The sequence below is a fragment of the Corvus moneduloides genome, chromosome 1 (genome assembly GCF_009650955.1).
Source record: "Corvus moneduloides isolate bCorMon1 chromosome 1, bCorMon1.pri, whole genome shotgun sequence".
NCBI classification, from domain to species: Eukaryota; Metazoa; Chordata; class Aves; order Passeriformes; family Corvidae; genus Corvus; species Corvus moneduloides.
Window position 1 is genome coordinate 9,741,890 of NC_045476.1, and position 18,404 is coordinate 9,760,293.

General features: G+C 42.6%; 1 protein-coding gene across 2 annotated transcripts in view; it reads right to left on the reverse strand.

Annotated features, from left to right (window-relative positions):
* Positions 1-7,135, reverse strand: part of VIPR2 (vasoactive intestinal peptide receptor 2) — a 51,802-nt gene extending 44,667 nt beyond the window's left edge. The window contains exons 1-2 of one of the 2 annotated variants that reach the window (XM_032099424.1): positions 6,991-7,135; positions 3,515-3,617 (exon numbers count right to left, since the gene is read on the reverse strand). In XM_032099424.1, coding sequence (XP_031955315.1) covers positions 3,515-3,617; positions 6,991-7,035 — 148 coding nt within the window. In that variant the 5' untranslated portion in view covers positions 7,036-7,135. Of the gene's footprint in view, positions 1-3,514; positions 3,618-6,500; positions 6,741-6,990 lie in introns of those variants that run through there. The other variant, XM_032099415.1, reaches the window with a different exon arrangement.
* Positions 7,136-18,404: the final 11,269 nt, after the last annotated feature.

Consider the following 18,404-nt stretch of genomic DNA (forward strand, 5'->3'; position numbering starts at 1 on the left):
AAGCTTCTCTTTGAGAGGTTTATGAAATTCTTTCCAAAGCCATTTTTCTTTTCATCTACATCCTTTCCTCAAAGTTAAGATGCCATATCTAAAATTAAAAATGTTGTCTGACATATGGGTCTCGCAAAAAAACATATTTGGAAAGCAAGATCTGAAAAGACACATTTAACTGTGTAGCCACTGAGTCGAAGATGAATCAAAACCCCTAAAGTTAGTTTTTTTATAATGAAATCTTTTTAGAACTTCTTGTTGTAGAACCCTGTTAAAAACTCTGCTGAGTGAGTTTTAACATTTTTGACCATAAGATTTCATTTTTCACTTAAAGTTGAAGAGAAATGAGCCAGTTTCTTTATAAAGAGAAATTCTAAATATGGAATAAAGGAAGACATTTGCAGCAGGAAAATTTTTATGTATTTTCAATCAGACAAGCTATGGGTAGCAGATCAAAAAAAATAGTTTTTTCCATATAAACTTCAAAATCTGTAGCTACTATCGGCTAGTTAGAATGCAATTCATCTGCCCTTCGAAAATAAAATGTGCACCAAGAAAAACCAACCTCTCCTAGGCTGCCAGCTAAGGTGCATCCATACTTCAGGGGCCAAATTATAGGAGGAAAGATGAAAACAAATGTGGATAGAAGCTAATGCAGTCTTCATAAAATAAACAACCAGATGTTCTAAAGAGCACTACAGAGAGGAAAGCACTGCCACAGGTCTTTGGAGAGTGACTTCTTCCCTAAATGGAGTGCAGTGCTGTCCACTAATGGAAAAGTATGTGCTAATGCCTGAAAATCCCCCAAAAGGTGCAAAGCAAGAGGTTTGGGTGTCTCACAGTTTGACACTGGCAAATAAACAGATTTAGATCAACTGTGTCCTTTGGTTTTAGCATACCCTTAGCATTGTTCCAAGGGTACTTACATAGTCTTTAGACAGTGCTTCTTTGCAAAACACACTACTGGCTTTATTAAGCCATGAAGTAAGGAAGTGCTTCATAGACTTCACAGTCAGTGATTTTAGGCGCAATGCAAAAATTACTCACTGAAATTCTTCAGCCTATGTCTTGAGGCAGCTCAGGTATAATACCATTTTATCGTGTCAAATAAACCTCAATTGCCTTTAAATGTTTCCTTTTTATATCCCTAACTGGGAGCTGAGAAGATTAGACAAGATTTCCAATACATAATTGCCATCTAGCTCTAAGAAGAGACTACTTGTCCCATACAATTTGGATCCTCCAAAATTCAGTAGCTGTGCATGCCAGCTGAATTCTGGAGCATAGAGATGACATAGAGGTGTGGTTTCCCAGGTGCCCAAAAAATTAATGAAAATGTTCCCACTGATTTTGATAATCGAGGTCCAAGCCTTCTGTGGAAAATCTCAGGGAACCTTTATTTCCAAATTGAAGACAGTACCTTCATGAGATTTCATTAACAGATTTTTTAAGTCAGGTAGCACATACTAAAGCTAGAAAAGCATGAAAAGGGCTGTATAACCATCTTTCCCATTCAGGAAAAAGTGGAATAGCATTTTGGAATTTATTGTAAAGAATTATGTTTCAAATATTCTACAAGTTACATGTGGAGCTACGACTTGGACTAGTTCCAGCTTGCCAATTTTCATTAGTAATTCTTCTTCATCAGCAGTCAGAGTGTTACTGTTCAAAATAGTCCTTACTTCTTTGTATGATTACAGAGAGGTTATTAGGAAAATAAGGACACACAGAGAATGTCTATTTTTGTAAATGCAAATGCATACATTTAACATAGGCTACTCTTTGAAGGTTCTTGGTAAAGGTATCTGTAACAGGAAGCCTAGAACAAATTCTCCTGTAATATTAAACATGCAGTTTTAAAGGTTCATCACCACAGGGGCTTTATTCCAGTCTCCAACAAAATGGAATATTCCTTTAATTTCAGACAGACATTCAATAAAATGTATAAATCATTGCACTGCTGTTTTGCCACTGCCTGCAGGGTTGAATCAACACCATCAGACATCCTGTGTCCTTCCAAGACATGAGTTTTCTTTCACAGAAGTTTGCCTTTAAGAGGCACCCCTCTTCCAGTGAAAAGGGGCTGGGAAGAAAACACCAACAGCAAACTTCTTTCTTCCCCTAGGGAGCCCAAAATAAAACTGGTGTGCATCACAAAGATACCCTCGGAGCAGGCCAGCATCTGGATCACAAAAGTGTATCTTGAGGAAGTCTTGACTTTCAAAGCCATGAAACAGCTAACAGTGAATTTATTGGTTCATGATTTGATTCATTAAGCTGGGCTACTAATTATTTCTCCATCTGGCTTCACACTAGTATTATTTATGTAGCAGCCATTTCTCTTCACCACTCATATATAAATAAAAGCCATAAATCTAGATGAATTATTCCAGTAAGAGTTTGCGGGTTTTTTTAAATTACTAATCTGGATGAATAAAAAGGAGAAATTATAATAAAATACAAAATGTTGAATTATTTTATTTTATACATATTAATATTAGAATATGCATGGAGAGAGTTACACATTTAAATTGAGGAGAGGTGGAAAAGGCATCATGAGTTTAGACTCATGTTTACGCTCAAAGAGCACTGCAGATGGCAGGTCTCTGAGGTCCCATAGTCATCTTCAGAGTGCATTCAAAACAGAATGAACACAAAAAGCCCAAATAAACCACATATTGCCAAGCTGAATTTATCTGTTGCCTTTGTATTCTGCTTGCTGAAAAAATGGCTTTACCAGCAGCTTCAACTTACAAGAAAAATGTCATTTCTCCATAAAATCATGTTCTGCTAACACAAAAATGTAGCAAGGAAATATAATGAAATCTAAAAAACCAAAACACCCCACAAAAATCCCAAACCAAACAAACCCCAAACCCAAAAACCTAGCAAAACGCTTTACATCTACTATTCCTCTTCCTTCCATAAATTACAGTTCACTATATCACTACCTATATATTTATCTTTCTATGCAGAAAGAAAATGAAAACAATAAAGTAACAGAAGGTTGGGGTTTGGGGTGTAACACGACTGTCCGGGTTTCCCTTCACACAACTCCATGGTCCTCTGGGTGTGAATCTGATCTTCTGTCTGAAACACTGTCCACTTAGGAGACCCAGAGATCCTTCCTGCCCCTAGTACTTTACTCTCAACAGTAGCTAGAGAGAGATGCTTGGATCCAAGGCTTTCAGCTTTCCCTCAGATTTGTTCTTTCTCCTGGTCCTGTCATCATCAGCCTGCAGATCCTCTGCCAGCCAGAAAATACTACAACACCTTAACACATGAAAATGTGTTCATCCCCAGCTGCTGTCCCAGCCAGTGCATTCTTAGCACCTGCAAACCTCTCACCACATGCTTGCTGCAGCAGTACATTTAATGTAAAATTGCATAAATTCTAAAAACCATAAAATCCCAAGCACAGTTCAGACAACTATGGAAACTGCAATCACAACAGGAAAGAAGGTAAAGGGAGAAAATCTTCAATACTCCAGTTACCTCTACATTACAACTTTTCTTTTCTTACCTTTGTAGTCCACTGGCTTTGCATTCTTTAGAAGTTCCATGCACCTTGTTTCCTCCTTGTGAATCTCCAGCTTCAATCTGCATTCTGGATGGACACCATTCACCTGTGTCAAATTAACAAACACATTATGTCTTGAAACGAGAATTAAAATGCTTCATGAAGAATGCAACTACCAATAATGAAAGCCACAACTTTAACTGGCACAGGTTTCACCCAAGCACATGCTAGGCACTTTTCAGATTCGATGCCCATTTTAGCTTCTCACACCTTGACTTTTCAGAACAAAATGTTGAAATAATCTACTGGCTTGCTCCTGTAGCATTCATTTAGCTTTCTAGTGCATTCCTCAATATTGTGCCTTCAGATCTTTTTCTCCAGAAAAACTCTTGAGTTGAAACTGATCCAGGAAAGTAGACACATTTGCTCTTTTTCCCTTTTGTAGTAAGTTACAGAGCTGAAAGTTTAATTCAAATCACAGAACATGAAAACTGATCAAACTTCATTCTCTTTGACACAGTAAATTCTACTTTTCTTCCCTTTTCCACCATGTATATTTTATCTCCTGAAGGCCCCAGAGCATGATTATTTGATTCAAGCAAATACTACACAGGAAGAAAATCCCACTGCTTAAAAATTAAAGCACTAATGCCTTTACTGGTTCAAAGCCTTGCCCCCAGTTCTTTGGTTTTCAGAAAAGTTTATGTCTGTGGGAAGAGACAGGAATGCAGCAGTATTGGGGAGAGAAACGAGACCCTGGGAAGCTTTACTGGGGTCAGATGAATTCAGAGAGGCATTCAGAGCCTCACAGAGAAACACATGGAGTCTGTAAGAGACTGCATGGGAGAAATTACTGCAGGAAGTGACAAATGGAAAAATTGGAAACATCAATGGAGCTGATGGGACAGTTTGATTAGCTCAAATGAAATCACATCTTAAAAAAATAAAATGGGAATATGGAGTACTTCACTCATCCTCACACTTGTAATTACCAAGAAAAATATGGTCTCTCTCCAAGTTTCTGTCTTTTTTTTCACATTTTTAGGAGACATTTAACAACAGAATCTGGTAATGATCTCTGATGCATGACACAGTAATGTTTTTAAAGTTATAATAATTAATTAAGCTGTGATTCTGGGCCCAAAACCTCGGATCCAGAGTTAGGACTGAGAGCCTGGTGATTCTTCAGTCTCCTTGTGGACAAACTACTTGCACAGCTTTTAAAAATACAGTTCAAGTTTATGAGCATAAAAGCAGGGGCTGTTATGAAAACTCACAAAAATCTGTCTCTCCTCTAAAAGTCTCATTTCACCATCTACAACATCAGAACCTTACTTCCTTTTCCATGTCTTTTCTCTGTGTTGAGTATTGAAATGATATGTTTCGAGTGCAGAATTCTTTTCCTTTCAAAGACACATATTTAACATGAATTAGGATTTCTAGAACTTATAATTGAAAGTATAGCATTATACTGAAAATACCTATGTTTTACTATGTATTATCTTTTTTGCAGATAGCTCCCATGTAGAATAAAATTCCCACGTATACATAACGTTTTTAATATCACTTTCCTTTCACAGAACATATTTTGGCTATTTTTAATTTCCAAGTGCAAACATTCAGTAACTGACAGTAGATTTCCTACTCATCAAGAAGGATTACAATTACTGGATCTTGGAAAGGAAGGTGCAGTAAATAAAAATGTTAGCTAAATGAAGGGTAAGTCAAAGTAGCTACCGCAATTCAGCAAGCTGCCGAATAAACAACTTCTTTTTCTGGTACTTCCAAAATATCAGTGATTAATAGCAAAGGTTAATTTGAAAACATACATTTGTTAGCACCCAAAGGTAGCATATTACTTTTCGCAGCTGGGCTGCCTGCTAACTAACTATACTTTGTTCTAATACATCCATTTCATTCAGATGGACTTCACAAAGCTAAAGAAAGAGATTTAGGGTTCCAGACTATGTGGCTCTGGCCACCTCCCAAAACACATCAAGATTTTGAGGGCATTCACCACTCTTTAGGACTTGTGCTCATCCATCTTTCCCTCTGCTTAACCAGCAGCAGGTTACCCTTTGTCACCAATGAATACAGAACCGTGTGTAAAGGCGCACACTGAGCTGGAAATACACCTCAGGAGGCTCTCTGCGTTTTAAGCAGCTTAGCAATTTCTAAGGCATCTAAACCAGCAGTTTGACAGATAAACATTTCCTCTGACATGCAGCTTCAGCATGTTTTCCCGTTATACAGTAATAAAAAAATGAAAAAATTCTAAAGGGCTTTTTAATTTTTTTTTTGTGTGTGTGTATCATACTTCCATCAATGTAACTGACTTTTACAAACTACTTAAGAAACGCTTGAAAATATAAAGACCATAAAAGCAGGCGCCCTAAAGAAAACTTCAATATTCTGAATACTTTGTACATCCCAATCCCATTGCACGTATTATAGAGCAGTTGTTGATGGGGGGCTTTTCCCCCTACGATGACGGCCAGTGGCCTCTGGACCGCTCCCGAGCAGCGCGCCGTGAAAACTCTCCGCAAACGAGCGGTGTCCACCGGCTACGGGGAAAACGGCGGGGAGCGAGTGGCGGCTCGGCGGGGATGGGACCGTGCCCGGCGGAGCGAAGCCGGGACGGAGCCGTCCTGGCGCTGCGGAGCGCCCGGGGCGCAGGCAGGGAGCGCAGGCGGGCAGCGCCCGGGGGTCCCGGCGGGGACTGCGCGCCCGCTCCCCTCGCGTTCCCCGCCCGGGGACAGCCGGAGAGCGAGCGACAGGAGGCACCGATGTCCCTCCCGGAGTGTGTGCGGCGGGGCCGGAGCCTCCGCACCTGCCGCGGCTGCCGCCGAGCCCCCGCCCCACGGAGCCGCGGGGAACAGCCCGGAGGGCTCCGCACAGGCTCCTCAGGAAGGAGCCGTAGGGCCACCCCGGCCCGCGGTCTGGCGCGGGGCGAGCGCTCCCTTGGCCGGGCTGTGCGCAGGAGACTTACCCGCCGCAGGCTGCAGCAGAGCGAGAGCAGCAGGATCGGCAGGGTCCTCATGCCCACCGAGTGCCGGGCCCGGCGGGCTGCGCTCCGCGGCGCTCCGCGGGCCCCGTTCGAAGGCGGGGAGCGGGGTCCGGGTCCCGCCCGGCACCATAGGGCCCGGGGCCGCTGCCGGCTCCCCCGCCCCGTGGGCAGCGGCGGTGGCGGCTCCCGCACCTGCCCCGCTCCGGCGCCTCAGCTCCCGGCCCGACCGCGGCCGTGCCCGCCGTCGCTCTGCGCGGAGCTCCTCCTCTAGCCCCCGGCTCCTGCCCGCCCGCGTCTCCCCAGCCCCTCTGCTCGCCTTCCTTTTCTCCTCCTCCCTCTCGCTGCCGCCGGCGCTCCCCCCATAAGAGGTGCGAGTCGGTGCCCTGAGCCGGGACGCCCGGCGCCCATCGCTGCGTCCCGCAGGTGCCCACCGCCACCCCCGGGCTGCTGCCGGGCACTGGATGCCTCTTACCCCTCGCTGCCCGCTCCCAGGTGCTGGAGAACCCCCTCTTCCCATGATACACGCGCAGGGAACCTGGGTGCCTGTCCCGACTGCACGTCGGTGCCCGCACCGGGGTGCCTTTTGCCGGTGAAACAAGTAAGATCATCGAACACGGTCCCCTCAAGCCAGGCACATACGGAAAATGTTGAGGGGTGAGTGAAGTGATCCCTGGCAAGGTCAGTCTTACCACTGTGCAGAGCAACAGCTGTATTACTAAATGTTTTTTCCCCACAAGTGGTTTTTTTTCCGAGGTCTGAATAGAGAACCAAGAGTTTAAGGCAACTCCGTGTTACTGCCTGGCAGTTTACACCAGGCATGGAACTGGGTTTTGCCTCACGAGGCATGGAAAGTATGTAGTTAAGTGACATGTTAGCCCATGCCTTCTTTTACAGAAGTCACCTTTATATGTTGGCTTTTAGCTAAGAATGAGAATATATTAGAGTTGCCTTTCCATTGACTTAATATGTGCTGTAATGTAAGTACTATGTATTAAAAGGGACTGAGGAGGCAGCATAAAACTCTCCTAAATAGCCTTATATCACCCAAAGTAACCAGCTACAAGCAAAGCAAGGAGACTCCTATGAGAAAAGTTAAAGAGAATTTAGATTTTTTAATGCATATGCAAAAATTATTTTCATATATTAAAAAGAAATAGCTGATTATAGTATCTTTGACATCATAAAACAGAAATACTACAAACTAATGGGCAGTATTATAACCTGCATGCTGAGAGCAGAGGGAAATACTAATGTACAAAGAAAAACTTGTAGGATGGTATATGGTCAGGTAACAAAAGTATTTTCATTGTAACAGAAAATAATACCTCTTTGGATTGGCTTTGATCTGTATGTGACAGGTGGACTGAAAGGCCAGATTGCACCTACTCCTGACACAGCTGGGTTGCAGAAAAGACTGGTTATGCCATTAGCTCTGAGATTCCCAGGCAGGCTCTCAGGTCAAGACTCTTCGACACAGAGAATTGCACAGTGCAACCCCTCTGACTCCTGAGACTGGTGTCCGAGATTCCTCTTCGGGCTCTTGGTTGACACAGGCAGTCTGGATGTGCTCCTCACAATTTCTTAAGAGCTATCAGTCTTTCAAAAAAAACCAATCTCAAACCCATTTCTTTTATCATTCACAAGAATCCAATGGTTTATCATTACTGCAAGGCTTTGGAAAATCCTTCCCGTCTTCTCTCTTCAGAAGTTCTTTCTTGTACTTTGTGATGTCTGGCATCCTGCTAAGAGAGCAGTTGTTGCCATGAGTAGAATTAATACATGCCAAGGCTCATCAGGTTCTTCAGCAATAAACCCCAGAGCAGTCCCCGTGCAGAGGAGCCACCAGCCAGGCTGTCCCCAGCTGGGCTGCCCCAGCAGCTGAGGACACAAGAGTTGCCAGACACCAAACCCCAGTGTTTGATTCTTCAAGCAAATGATTCATTAGGATGTTGAAGCTGAGTAGCCTGGGAAACCAATTAACAAATTACTGTTAACATTCTGTGTAGAAACACTCTTGGGAACTGTCATCATTATTCCTTCTGTGGAATGACAGAAACTAGTATCTCAAGTATTAGTAGTCCTCATATCCTAGAACTAGCAAAGAAGTTTTGAAGCTTGCATCTGTTCCAACAGAAGATTGTACACAGTCAGACTTTTGTGATGTTTTGTTTTCAATGAATCAGCATTTTAGGTGAAAAGAAATATCTTCAGTTATTTCTCAGCCCTTTCCTCTGTTGCTAATCTCAGTGACTCTTTGACATGAAAGAGACACCAGTTGAAGGAGATTCATCAAATACTAATATTTTTGTTTATATATAGCTAAGTGGTTTTTTTCCTAAGAAGAAAACAAATTCTTGATGGATGAAATCCAGAAATCATGGTTCAAATTCTTTTTACTTAAACATATCACAGTTCAGTGCCCTATTATAGAGCATGTAGAAAGGAAAAAAGAACAAGAATGGAACTAGAACAGCTGTATAGAGATAAATACAAATGAGACTGATACTCTTAATCAGCAAAGAACACATAGGTTTATGAAGGAACAAAGGAGTCATATTAATTTAGACAGAGTTGATTTGATGACATTTCAAAGAGGGGCCTGTCAAATTCAAAAGAAAGATTTTATGGAGGTATCCATGAGGCACAGAAGGACTGCAGACACAGGGTCCAAACAGGGATAGAAATTCATCACAGTAGAGGTGGTAGAGAAGTAAATGCATTTTGGTTGAAATAAATATTATTTTGGATCAGCAGAGCCTGGGTATTCCTCAGAGGGCAGTAAAAGTGGAAATAGAAAGTTCAATGACAGCTAATGGACACAGTGGCAGGCAGTGCCAAGGTACAGCAAGTTCTCTGCTCTCACTACACATTCAGGACCCAAAAGCTTTTCTTCAGTTCCAGTTGTTGGAAGAGTCTGCCTGCCAAGGAAAGGTACATGCCAGTAGAGCTTTAAGTAACAAGTACTTGCTGCCTGGCTATAGGTCTCTTCAGAATCCTCTAATACACAGTGCTGGCAATAAATGGCTGATTTAGACTTTCCATACTGAAGCAATGACACCAATCCTCTTTGAGCTCAATTCGTATTTAAATTGTTTATGGAGTTCAAGATGCTTTGACAATTTGTATTTTACCCACAAATCCTGTTCATGTCCCATGTATAAAGACTCCAAAACCATTGCTTTCATTGTTTAAAAGGAGTTTTCTTTTTTTCAGTCATCTAACAATTACTGCTTGCATAATGCATAACATACAGTTGCCAGAAATACCTGAACTGCTTGAAAAACTTTGAAGGGTTTCCCTCAAAGTATGTGTACAAGGCATCCTGGACAATGTGCCTCCTGCAAGAGTGGCTGTCTCTTGAGCTGCTCAAGCTGTTTTGTGTGTTTTGAGCCCTGCTTTCCATTCCACAGAGAGTTTATGTGGAATGCTGTACTAAGTCCCATTGCCAAAGGAGTGCTCTTCCTAGGTCTTCACACTTTTCAAAGACACTAGGTCTTCATCAGATATTCCTAAATCTCCCAAAGGCATTCTCTACTGTCATCCTGCATTTTGTTAGGTTGTTTGTTTAGATTTTTTTTTTCCTGCAGCCCAACTACTTAAGGAAAGATTTCATCAGCCTTGGAAAGTGATTTTGGAAAGGGTTTCCAGGAAAAAAGGATTGTGACTAATGTATGTGCAGTTTGGATCTTTTATACTGGAGAAAATTAGAGTTCTGTAAAATTTTAGCATCAGTAGCTATTAACATGATTGTTCCTACTGAGCCTCTCTCACTGATCAGATGGAATACAACAAAGAAGGTTCCAGGCCTGAGTGAGGCAAACAGTATGTGTGCTGTTCATGACAAAGGGACTTCAGACCTTGGCAGCCTCCAGGGGATGTGTGGCTACACCACCATCCTCTGAGAAGCAGCACAGTGTGCTACTGTCCATCCCCCCACATCAAATGTTGTAGCTGCACTGAGAAGATGAAATTCAGATTCTCTGAATAAGCAAACGCATCAGTGTATTTTATCTGCAGATCCAGATGGTGTCTAGAAGTTCTTCTATGTATTTCAAACTTTTGCCACCATTACCAATTGTCTTATGTCCCCATAATCTCCTGAACCCTGCATTATTTCCTAGGCAGAGAAGCAACACCACGCAGACAGTTTTCTAAGGAAAGGCTGTCCTCAAGTGTTTTCATTCACCTCAGCTGTTTCATTCTCCTCCCTCTGAGCATCCACAACAGTACCCTGCTGTGTCTGGGCATGAAGAGTAGCCTTATGATGTAGCTGAGGGTGCATCTTCTAGCTGTGAGGCTCAAACTGTAATGAAGGAGGAAGTGTATTCTCTGTGATGGGAAAAATATATATTTCCTTTTTTTCCTGTCTCCTATATCCTCTCACAATCTATGATATTACATAGATTCCTTACTGTGTTATATATGCTACGTGGACTCACTTTGTTGGGAATTTTTATCTGTAGACTTAATGAAACATAGCCATAGCTATGTTTTATTAAGTATATTCTTGTCACCGCTGCATTATAGGTGAACTGACACCACAGAATGTCTGTCCAGCTCTGTTTTCTAGGCAAAGCTGGATGTTAAAATTCATATCCAGAGAGTCTTGTATCTGCAAATAGAATATGTGAATGGCAGTGTAGCTGTACAAAACAACAAACCGAGCTCCTTTAAGAATTACTGACATTGTCTCTAACTGCAGCTGTCCTCATGGAGAAGTGTGGAAGGTGTGGAAAGGCTTTTCCTGGGAGGGTAGTGATGCACATCAATGGAAGCTGCACTCCCTGCCTTTCACCTGGGTGTGCTATGCAGAAGGATGGAGGGGGAAGAGTTCAGCTGCACCCTCCTTGACAGGCCATGTGCCCACACATCTCATGTCTGCTCTACTGTCCCCTTTACTGCAGTCAGTTTTGAGCTCTGGCTGTGCAGATTACACTTTGTAAATTGTTTTGCCTCAGTCATTAAGGTCACACCTCCTGTTGCTGAGTCCTTGGACGAGGCAGACACTCTTCCTTAGGCTTTTTGAGCTGGTACAAGCACCCAGTTTGGTTCTCCCCAGCATGTCCAGTATATGCCCTCTCTGACCCTGCTGCTCTCCAGCTTCTCTCACAAACACAAAATGCTTTTGGCAGTGGCCTGTGAAATGGCAGTTTGCCAATATCAGCACACCAACTCCACCCCAAAGCAGAGATTCCCAACCAGCAACAGTGACATGGAGAACCCTCTGGAATGGTCTTTCTATGATATGCAAGTAGCTTGGCTACACAAAAAGATTTTTCTGCAGATCACAAATATGAAGAAATTCAGTGAAAACAAAGACACTTTTCTGGTTTGTTAAGTTCAGGCCTGTTAAATAGCTTGTTTAAAGTGATGTCTGTAACTGTGAAATCCTCAGTCAGAAGATGGCACAGGGATATTTTTCACCAAAGACACAGAGTGTAGTCTACAGTACTTGGTGTAAAGTATGCAATTTTGTTCTTTCTCTCTCAAATTTAGAAGACTTCCCTGTAATTTCGAAAGAGTGAGAGAGATCTCTTTAGTATAATGATCTTTTTCAATTTCTTGGCCAGGGTATTCAGTTTTTCTGATTTCTATTATACTCAGACCCTTTAATACTTATTATACTCATTAAACTAATAGGCATTCATTACATTCACATGTGTAGCTGAAGTAGAATCTGATCTTTTAAATTTATAGATTAAATTTAAAATAAATAAGTTGGGTATTTGGCATAGTGGAAAGTACTTGGCTGTTGCAGTGGGGATCCTGCAACATGCATATATCAAAACCAGGAGTCCCGTGGAAAGGAAATATATATGGACAGACAGATTCTTGCTAGATGTTTCAGAGATATTTATTTCTCCAGCCGCATGGCCGGGGCTCAGCGGAGGAACTGTTCCAGTCACGGGACCAAGGGTCCTTCTGCCCACGCAGGGAACACAAACCAACCCATGGGAACGAGGCTGAGCAGGGGCAGGGAAGCCCCGTGTCTGTGCCCTCAGGGCCCCTCTCCCAGGGCTACACGGCAGGGGAGGGACCCCAACATCTCACCCGTTTTATTTTAATAAAAGGAGAATGAAAACAACTGGATAAACATAACAAGAACAGTTTCAAAACAAAACAAGCCACCCTCCTGAGTCTTTAAATGTCCAAACAGATTCTCTGGAACATCTTAGGGCTGACAGAAGGGAGACAGAACTCTCTGAGCATGCTTTGTGGGGAAACTGAGGCAGGAGAGGGTTTAATTTCTTCCCTCCCCCTTTTCATCCCCCACTCGGCATTGGAAAGGGATTTTTGGGGAAACAATTGGCAAAAGCATGGTTTTGTGAGGGAAACCATGGATGAAAAAACGGATTGGGAATACACTGGGGGTAACAGGACATAGGGTAAAAGGGAAAGGTGGGAGTAGGAAAGGGAGACTGTAGGGGGGGTTTACAATGGAGATATTGTCTAACATGACTACAATTTTTTGCATATATACTGCCTTTTACAGGAACACCATCAGGCCCAGTGACCTGCGATGCTTGTAACCCTTTTCTACCTCGTATAATTTTGAATTCCACCACCTCTCCATCTCCCAAGCTTGGGATGCATTTTTCAGGGTTATTCTTTTTAATAGCAGTTCTATGCACGAATATGTCTTGCTGGTTGTCACACCTTGTTATAAAACCATAATTTTGCTTAACATTATACCATTTTACTATCCCTAAGGTCTTAGTTACTATGATCTTTTTCCGAGTGGCTGCTGTTTTCTGTCTCGCTGCGTCTTTGCTCTCTCTTTCAGTTGCTCCCGTGTTGGAATTGTCGGGGCTGCTGGTGCCTGCGCGCTCTTCCCGGGGTTGCGTTCGGGGCTGCGCGGGCCGGGCCGGGCCGCGCTGCTCAGTTCTCCGTGCGTCGCCTCCTCTGGTCGCAGCTTCGCTGCCGCTGCCGGGCGCTGCACCCACGTCTCGGCCGGGCCCCCGAGCGATGACTCCCCCGCGCCCTGCTCCAGCGCACGTCTCGGCTGGGCGCGGCTCCGTTCCACCGCCACCGCCGCCAGCCGCCGCCCGCGCGCCGCCCCTCTCAGTCGGGCGTTCCCGGGGCTCACTCCACCACGCGCTGCACGCGGCCGGGTGGGCACTGCCGGGTCCCGCCGTGCCTCACTCCACCACCGACACTGCGGCTCGCGTGGCTCCGCCCGCACGCGGGAACTGCCTCGCTGCTGCTCGCAGAGCGCTCGGTGCACGTGGCCTGGGCCGCACGGTCCCTGCGCCAGGCTTCCCTTTGCCAGGACACAGCTGACATTGCTCAACAGTCTTGGTAACTAAATAATATTCACGAAAATATTCTTCCATCGGCATATATTTTGACTCCAGTATTAACTGTGTCCAAACGGTTTTCCAAAAGCCCTTGGTAAGAATTAAATCCCAAGAAACATAGAAAAAGTTCTTAAACAACCATGCCAGGAAGTGTTTCAGTTCTTTCTGAGCTTGAATCAAGCTAAAATTCACAAATCGTTGTTCAAGAATCATTTTAAGTTTAAGATAAATGTCCATATGTGGCTCTGAGAGCCAAGAGTCTTCCCACGGTTCCTCCATAGTTTAGATATGGAATAGCAAAGCAAAATCAAGAAGAGGAATCCAAAGTTTCCAGAGTTTACTCACACAAATCAGTCGCTTAGGGATCGGGGATCGTTCTTCTCTCAATTCTCCACCATTATGTTGCAGTGGGGATCCTGCAACATGCATATTATCAAAACCAGGAGTCCTGTGGAAAGGAAATATATATGGACAGACAGATTCTTGATAGCTGTTTCAGAGATGTTTATTTCTCCAGCCGCATGGCGGGAGCTCTGCCGAGGAACTGTCCCAGTCACGGGACCAAGGGTCCTTCTGCCCGCGCAGGGAACACAAACCAACCCATGGGAACGAGGCTGAGCAGGGGCAGGGAAACCCCGTGTCTGTGCCCTCAGGGCCCCTCTCCCAGGGCTACACAGCGGGGAGAGGAGACCCCAACACTTGGCTAATGTCATTTTAACTCTAATTTGTTTCAAATCTCCAGATTTGGTCAGTGCTTTTTTTTTTGACAGTTTGCTGGACACGAAAAAATAAAATCTTTTTCTTCAGATATAATGAGAAGAAAATTCTCCCATTTAGTTTTAGGGGTTTTGTAATGGTTCGTTATGATGATTGGTTTCATTTATATTTTTTTTTTACAATTTAAAGGGTAGATCTTCCCAAAAAACAGAAGACAAAACACAAAAACTACAGAAAAAAAATTAACTGATCAAGTGGCATAAAAGGCTTAAGAATAGAGAAGAGTAAGTGCAGAAGGGAAGACAAATGAAAAATGAAATAAAATACAAGTAGTGTTTATCAAAGGGAGTTTGCACTAGCATGAGATGATACTTTACTGAGAAAAAGTAGGAAAATGCCTTTCTATACAAAGAAAAGCCATTAGATTTGCTCTAGATAGCTGTCAATAATGTGTTTCATATGCTACCATAGAAATTGCTAGTTGAATTGATAGAGCTTAATGAAAACATCTATTTGGTTAAAGTGTGATTAAATAAGCCTGACTAATAATGCTGATGTATAGACAGGAGGAAAAAAGGAAATAGCAGTAAAGTTCCTCAGAGATCAGGCTGGGGTCCTGTTTTACTCCTTTTAGTAATTTTAGTAATTATTTCCATTTTTAACAAAACAAAATTTGCTACTGATTCAAGGTGCTGTCAATCAAAAGCAGTATCCAGGTAATCCTACAAAACTGGATCACTTGAAAATGAAGTCCTTAAAAGTAGTTAGGAATTTAATAAAACAGGATGGAAAGTCATGTGCTAAAGAACAACAGAAAATGTTACCACCATAAGCTAAAGGGCAATAGCAGGAAGTCCTGTGTGTGCAAGTCAGTGAGTGGCAAATATGAGTATTAATGTGACATGGTCGTGAAAAATAAATGTGATTTCGGGACACATGGGACAGAGACTTGCTGTAGAGTTAGAAAAGCAAAGAATCAGGCCAGGTAACACACAGAGGACTGGTCAGGTCTTACCTGGAGCACTGCATATAAATTTAGCAATCTGCAGTCAAGAAAGATGAATTCAGCAGATAAAGAACAAATTAATGAGGACCGAAGGATTTTAGAGAATGTTTGGTTCAATTGCCTGTGAAAATGTAAACTGAGATGAAATATGTCATCAGGAAAGGAACTGTGTAGACTAAAGGAAATTTGGCAGAAAAATGGGTGGATTAAGCTAGGTGAGAGTAAATGTGTAGATTCATATCCAGGTGGCTGTTCTGGACAAATATTTTAACAGTGAAGGCAAAGAAATTTTTTTTTTCTTTTTGGGGGATAGAACATGATCAGTCAGTTGAAAAGATTTTGTACTGTGGCTCTGTGCACAAACAATAGACTGTGATTTTTCCATAGGTCTTTTCCAAGCCCCTATCCTACTTTGTCATAAATAGTCCTTCTCCAAATTTTCTGTCAAAATCACTGTCCTCAAATTGCTGGAATTTTTGTCTTTTTACACAGAAAAAGTAGTTTTCTACACAGAGTGCACACCTTTGTGGAAAATTCTATTTTTCATCAAAAATCTGACTATTTTTGCCAGAAATACAAATATTTAGCTTTTGGACAAATATTTCCATTTGGGGCTTTTCAAAACAACTGTAAATTTTGCTAGAGGGGAAACAGAAGTCACTACTAGACTCTGCTTCCCGAACATTTTTTGTTCAGTGGAACCTTTTCTTGGGGCAGAACAGATTTTAGGCAAATTTGCAAGAACTGCATCTGGATCCTCATTTTTTGGTATTCTGGGAATATTTGTATCAGGAAAGCTGTACTGGCCCCTTCTCCAGAAATAGGGGAAAATATAACATCTAGATTTTTACTAGAGGATGATCGAAAAAAGAGATTAAAAATCCCAGCCATCGCTAGTCTTGGTAAAGGGAGGGGGGGAGAATTGCTTTTATATTGTCAAAAGATTAGGGGCTAGTTTTGCATTACTTTAAATCTTGGAGTAGAGCCAAGTGAACATATAGTGAATTTTAGTCAGAGTAAGTTGCAGTTCAAGGTTGTTTCAATTGTCAAGCTTTTGTTATCTCTCACTGTGGTGGGTTTTTTTGACACTTCAAGAAGAAGACTGAAATGCCTTTGAAATTAAGAACATGATTCTGTCAGAAACTTTGACTAACCATGAGCCTAATGGATATAAATAAAGCTCCTCTTTCAGAAAGAGGAGAGATGAGATTTCAGTGTAGTTATCAATATGAGGCTTGGTTTCTGTTGCTTAGCTCAAGGCTACCCAGGAGATACGAAAGGAAAAACGTCATCATTGATGTAATCGAACTTCTAAACACTCTAAAATTACTGTCTCCATTAAGAGAAAAAATCATCAGGCAGCAAAGTAGCAAGACTGTAAGTGAAGCCTAATTGTCCAGTGAACCATGATCTGAATGACACTCTAATCAGGAAGGGATTACTGAGGCTTGTATGAAGAATTTTCCCACGTAACAGGACGGTAAAAGAAATACATATTGACTAAATAAGCCCTTGTAATCCATAGGAATGTTCCACAGAAAAAATCAGTACCACCCACTTCAGGTCCCAAGTTAAACAGAAAACACCTGAGAGGCAGGAAAAGGCAGGGCAGTTGTGCCATGGGCTGCCAGTGTTAGTGGGTGAAGACAGACGAGCACTCAGATGAGCAGGCACATAAATGGAAAATGCCATATTAGGAGCAGACGTGTGCTCTGTCCTTCTCTAGAGTTTACAACTCTGGTACTTTGTCTTGGATTGAGGTGATTTACCTGGTTTGAAAATTGCTAGAAATGGTTGGATAGAAGATGAGAGCCAGACCCATGGCTGCAGAGTGGCCCAGCTTCAGGGGGACACAGTGGGGATGTCATTGAGTAGAGGGCCTGGTGGACTGGACAGCCAGGAGTTGTGTGCTCAGACCTCTCAGGTTTACATAACCCTGGATGCCTACGTTTCCCACTTTATGGAAAAGTGCATTTATTGCTGTGGTATTACACAAAATATAGGTATTAACAACTTTTTCTTTGAACAGATATAATAAAGTGCTTGTAGGCCCTAGATGCTTGCATTTTTCTGGAAAATGGGTGTCTGTGGACCAGATCTTGCCCCATATTCCCTCAATCATTCTTTAATAAGTGCTAACTAAACCCTGAGAGTGTAACTCTGAAATCTCTTTTGCTGTGGCCCTAGAGAGGTGTTGAGAGTCCTTGGGTTTGTGTAGTGGATATGGAGGAAGCTCAGACTGGAATCATGGAACCCTCAAGAGAAACTTGAGTATTGCCTTAATCCTTCATTTGTGGCTCAGCCCTGTTCACCTTGAGATCAATGGCAATAGTCCCATTGGCTTCAGCAGGGAACAAAACCAAGCACTTGGCTGTGAAACCATGTAAATTCTACTCAAATCTAAAATTTCTATAAATCACACTGCTCTTTTTGAGATGAGCACAAAGCTGGCTGGTCTTATGATCACCAGAGGAATAATGGCACAGACCCTTCCTTTTTAAAGTATCTTACAGCAGCTATAGTGTGGGGCACCTCGTGTACCGAGAAATGATATGCACTAACTAAATACTCCAGCAAGTAGCTAACCCAGTCTCCACAACTGAAATGCCAGTAGAACAGTTCCCCAGTTGCAGTGCTGTTTTGGACTGAGAACCTAGAAACTGATTCTAGAAGCAATTTCCCTGCTTTAATATATACTGTTTTTAATGGAATTGTGCAGAATGATTTGTGAGAGTCAAATGTCAAAAGACCAGACAGAAAGTGACTCACCAGTCATAGGATTTAATATTAAGGTCAGGCTATGGAAATAAAAATGGCACTCAGTCTTTATCATATTGTGCCTTATGCAGTGATTTACATAGGAGC